General features: G+C 46.5%; 1 protein-coding gene across 1 annotated transcript in view; it reads left to right on the top strand.

Annotated features, from left to right (window-relative positions):
- Positions 1-2818: 2818 nt before the first annotated feature.
- The window catches only part of LRIT2 (leucine-rich repeat, immunoglobulin-like and transmembrane domains 2), a gene marked incomplete at its 3' end in the record, with an annotated part of 2937 nt that continues 441 nt past the window's right edge, over positions 2819-5314 (top strand). The window contains 4 exon segments of the mRNA XM_010153581.1: positions 2819-2902; positions 3293-4074; positions 5249-5306; positions 5308-5314. The exon segment at positions 5308-5314 is cut by the window's right edge and continues 441 nt beyond it. Of these exon segments, the coding sequence (XP_010151883.1) occupies positions 3306-4074; positions 5249-5306; positions 5308-5314 (834 nt within the window).

Below are 5314 nucleotides of genomic sequence, written 5' to 3'. Positions count from 1 at the left end.
TTTTTCTTTCTTTCCTCCCCTCTCTCTACCCTAGAGAGTAGGAATTCATCTGATTTTGGTAAGTAATTCACCACTGGTTTCTCAGCTTAATACTGAACCTTGTGAGTACACTTGGGGTTTGGGGATATTTAGAGAAATGGCCTCTCAAGCAACAAATAAATATCAGCCTGAAAACAGCCGGAGCATTGGCCCATGGTGCTGACTGACACCACTCTGAAAGGCCATTTTCTAGCTTTGTAGAACTGGGAGGAGGGCTCATGTGGGAGAGAGAAAACAACTGCTTTTTTTTTTTTTTTAATGTTAATCAACTCATTTATTTAAATCAATGCATTTCTATCAGAGAAGCTAGGGTGAAACTTTACTTGCTGCATCCCAGGACACTGGGCGTTATGCACCTGTACTGTGCCTAAAGATATACATGGGTGGGAGAAACCACCACTGGTTTTTACTTCATATGTATAAAACTGTTAATAACACTTTTCATGGAAGATTTTTGAAAATCTGACAACGGCCACATACTTCAAGATCCTCCCTGCAGGCCATGGAGGAAGGATGTGAAGGTGGCAAAGGAGACGCCTTCCCTGTGAGCAAAGGAGGTTTTTGTAAGGTTGGACTGTAAAAGCAGGGAGTCCCTCCTGCTGGGATGCCTGGTGCCGGAGGCAACAAAATCTTCCCAACCCCTCGGCCTCACCAGTGGCACGTGTGCAGCTCACAAAGTGGGTAATTTCCTATTGCTTTTCCTTCATGAACCCCGTATACCTATGGGCATCTCCATCACCTCGTGAATACCTGGCCAGTATGACTGGGCAAGCCAATGATCTGGGTAGCCTTCAGCCATTTATCCCGCCAAGGGAAGGCATCCCATCACCTCTATAGCTGAACATCATCAAGGCACTGGGTTTCTTCTGCCTCTGATGAACTCTTTTCTCTCCCAGACCCTGCAGCTCACACATGGGCAAACTTCAGGTTTGCTCGTGACTCCCAGCTATTTTCTACCTGTATCTTATGTAGTTTACTGTTGTTATGATAAAGTGTAAAATCATAACATTATTATAAAACAATAATATTTGCTTATTAAGGGATATTTCCATGGCAGACTACAGAAGAGGACCAAAGGCAGAGGTAAGTGCAGTGTTTGTCTCCCCAGAGGTCCATGCATGCTGGGCATGGGGTCCCTGAGGCCCGACTTCAGCAGCTGACGGGTGACTGGGAAGGACACCTCCTCTCATTGCAGCTGCCAGGGTCCCTCCAGCAGCATTCTCGGTTTAGCCAGCCAGCCCCGCTGACGGGTGTCCCCTTTGCTGCTAAGCTGCGCTTTGAGCAACCTGGTCTAGTGGAAGGTGTCCCTGCCCATGGCAGGGGGGTTGGAACTGGGTGATCTTTAAGGTCCCTCCCAACCTAAACCATTCTGTGATTCTGTGAAAGTGCATAGAGTGTGTCTGCCTCAGTTGACGGGGGCTGTACTGGTGCCACTCTCACTGCAATGGCTTCACCAAGAAACGTCCCCAACGCCCACCACAGTCGGGAGGGGTGGGGGGTTATAGCTGCTGCATCCGCTGTGCCCAGAACTGGCAGCATTTCTCCTGCACTCGTGGCTTACTGACATGTTAAAATGTAGGGTGGCTGGTGAAATATCATGGACAAATAAGGAATATTTCAGTTAACAAAAAGAAAAAAATCCCATATGCTTGTGGTTGGATGCTGGGCATAGCGAGCAACAGCAGCCCACCGTGCCCACTACTCACGGCCCGCTGCTTGCACACGGGAGACAACCGCGAAGCGCTGCCGCAGTCCCCAGTGGTTCCCCCACCAGTGCGTTTTGCTGATTTGCCTTGAAATCAAAGTGTCTGTCAATTTAAACACTGCAGAATCGATCCTATAGCTTCTGCTGGCTTTCAGAGGCTACGCTACTGCACGCACCCCGGCAGCCACATATAGATCTAAGCCATCACGCTATAAATATTTTTCTATCCTGGTGCCACAGGTTAGAGGTTAAGTAGGTTGAGGCTAATCTTGATTTGTGACCCAGCTTCACACGTAGTGGCAGGGAGGTTAAGCCCTTTTCCGGCGGCACACTACCTTCTGCGGGCTGTCATGAAGCCCATACACACTAGATGGCCCCAGGAGAACGTAGCGCTGCTTGGAAATCATAACTGAAACCTGCTATTTTGGATTAAAAAAAGATAAATGCATTTGGTTACTCCAAATCCCTCCTCAAAGAATTATTTAGACTGAGTTTTTCAAGGTGACCAAAAACTGATCGGCACATGTCTTCTGGGGAAGCCAGAGAATCGCAGTGGAATTTTATATTTATGCAATTGAGGTTAACTTCAGAGATACTATTTTCTCAGAGAAGCTCACAGACTGGTGACAGCTATGTTGCTGTTTTCATGACCAACGTGTAAGAATGGAGATTGTGTGTGTGTGTGTGAAACGTTGTTTCAGAGGAAAATCAGTGCCTACCTACAACTCAGAGCAGCTAAATTTGGGGAGTGGCAGCTCACCATGTGCAATGGTACATAGAAGTGTTTTTTGCTCCATCTTCATATTATCAACCAAATAAACATGTCTGTCAGAATCCCTGCAGTTAAATAAATGCCAGGAGTGGTCCTGGGGGTGATTTTTAGCACTTCGACACAGGCTATGAACCATACTACACGTCTTCTTTAGGGTCGGGTCCCCAACAGGATTTATTTCTGCGTCAAGGAAGATTACAGCTAATAGGATTTGCTTCTTGGAGGCTGTTGGCATGTTTGGTGCAAACCCTGCACAGTGCTTTCTTAAAGGAGAATATGGACCCTATTTGTTATATTTTTCTTCTTCTTCTGGCCTTCCACAAGATAAACCCATCTGTTTCATCTTGTGTTACAGGATGCTCTTGTTCTCAAGACAACTTCGGAAGGTAAGAACGCTAGTTACCCTAGTTGTAGCACCAGCGAAGCAGCTCAGAGAGTTCCAGTATACGTATGTGGCGATGGTGTGAGCATCAAAACCAAGCAGATGGCTGCATGGTATGCCTTCTCTAATACTTGAAAAGTACTAGCTTGAGCATAGAGTGAGCGTTCTCTTATTTCCCTGAGATATGCAGTTGCATACGTAGCAATTTTTATGACTTAATTGTATTCGTGGAGGCTATGGATGTAAAACGCAGTCAAGGATGGATGTTGGCTCATGCATGTGCTGTATACAATACCTTATAATTATTCAGGTGCTTATAGACCTGTGTAGGGTTCTGCTTTGTTAGCCATGAATGTGGTGTGCGACCTGGATAATTTTCTGGTTTTCTCCTTAGGAGTTTGCTCTGCATGTCTGCACTGTTGAGGCAGATCCCTGCAAACATCCCTCAGGACATCCGTAAAATTAGAATAGAAAATTCTCACCTAACAGAATTGCCTCGGGGGTCTTTTGAGAACGTTAGTGCCTTGGAGTATCTCTGGCTCAATTTTAACAACATCACAGTGATGCACATCAAGAGCCTGGAATATCTGCCGGCTCTGAAGGAGCTGCGCTTGCAAGGGAACAAATTAAGTTCGGTGCCATGGACAGCATTTCAAGATACCCCTGCTCTCAAAATCCTGGATCTGAAGCACAACCGGCTGGATGTCCTTCCAGAACACGCGCTCCGCTATCTGCCCAACCTGACCTATTTAGATCTATCCTCAAATCAGCTTACTGTCATATCCAGGGATGTCTTCTACAGCTGGCCTGTCTACCAGAGAAGCCAGAGGGCGGAGGAGCAGGGAGAAGCTATTTCCAACGTCGTCCTGGCCCTTCATGACAACCCCTGGATTTGCGACTGTCGCCTGCGTGGATTTGTCCAGTTTATCAAGTCAGTTGGCCCACCTATTATTCTGATGAATTCCTATTTAACTTGCTCAAGCCCGAAATTCAGGGCAGGGAAGTTTTTTCATGAAGTGGAACTCAACAGCTGCATGAAGCCCCTGACCTCAGCCCTTGACACCAACCTGACAGTCCCAGTGGGGCTGAATGTCACCCTGACCTGCTTTGTGCAAGCCAGCCCTTCCCCGGCTGTCTGGTGGACCTATGCACTCAAACTTTTAAGGGCATTCAATGGTAAGCAAAGCTTTTTTTTCTTTTTTTGCTTTCATTAAAAATTTATGTTCCACTTACGTAGGTGTTCAGGCCATCACAGTCACCACACCAGTTCTCAACCCCTTTAGACCATCACAGTTGTTGTGGTGGCAATAATCCAAATAATCTTAATCATCCTACGTGTCTAAGCACGTCTGACTGTCATGGGAAGAGCTGCTTCATGCAGGATACCAGTCAAAGATGAAAGGAGCAAGGCCTCATTTTTACACACTTTTATGTGTGGGATTTTAGTAGTAGCCCTTTCATCATGACACGTGACATAAGAACTATTAATAATACATCAGTCATACATATATAATAAATATGTAGTTATCTAGACATGCATATATATTTACACTATATATTATATACTACATATATATGCACACACTCTAGATAATTATGTTTATATGTACACATGCATTTGTAGGAGCATGCACACAGAGAGCTTGTCGTTCTCCATCAGTCTTGCTTGTTTATAGTCTTTATTGAAGGCCTTGTGAGATGTGGCCTTTGCCTCTTCCTTCCCATCCAGCTTGGTTCTTACATGCCCTCCCTCACATTTATTTTTACTAAGAGCCTTCAATAGGACAAGTTGCTATTTTCATCAGGTAATCTAATAATGCATACGGACACTGCACAGGTTATGTGTGTTCCTAAGAAGCCAGATAGCTAAATAAGATAGCATTAGCCCTTAATCCTGACCTGATATTTGCTTTAATTGCAGAACTGTAGCAGCACTTGTGCATCTTTTCACAAGCACATGCTGTATTAATTACAGACTTATTCCGACCACAACCACACATCCCTGTCTGGGTAGATGATGGGGTGTTCCGTACCGTTCTGAAAAGCTGCATCTCACTTCCAGCCCCACACTTCCCGGCTCCACACGCCGCTCTTTGGCCCGAGCCTCTTGAGATGCATTCCCTGTCTCCTGTGCTTGAGTGTCCTGGTGTGTTTATTGCCTTTTGGCCTGGATAACGCTTTGCTGACAATCTCTGTGGGGTTCAGTGCACTCCTGCACCCTCTTCCTCTTTCCCTGGGCAGGGCAGGTCCTGCCTGGCCTCCTGGCCCTCATCCCACATTGGAGTAGTCTTGGGTCTGCATGGGCAGGAAGGGGCCCTGGCCTGCTGACACAACCCCCTTCTGCCCACAGTGACCACCGAGCCCATCAGCGAGGAGACTGTCCGCTCAGAGCTGCTGATCCCAGCGGCACGGCCAG

The sequence above is a fragment of the Eurypyga helias genome, unplaced genomic scaffold (assembly GCF_000690775.1).
Source record: "Eurypyga helias isolate BGI_N326 unplaced genomic scaffold, ASM69077v1 scaffold15966, whole genome shotgun sequence".
Lineage (NCBI taxonomy): Eukaryota > Metazoa > Chordata > Aves > Eurypygiformes > Eurypygidae > Eurypyga > Eurypyga helias.
This window is presented reverse-complemented; position numbering and strand designations above follow the sequence as displayed.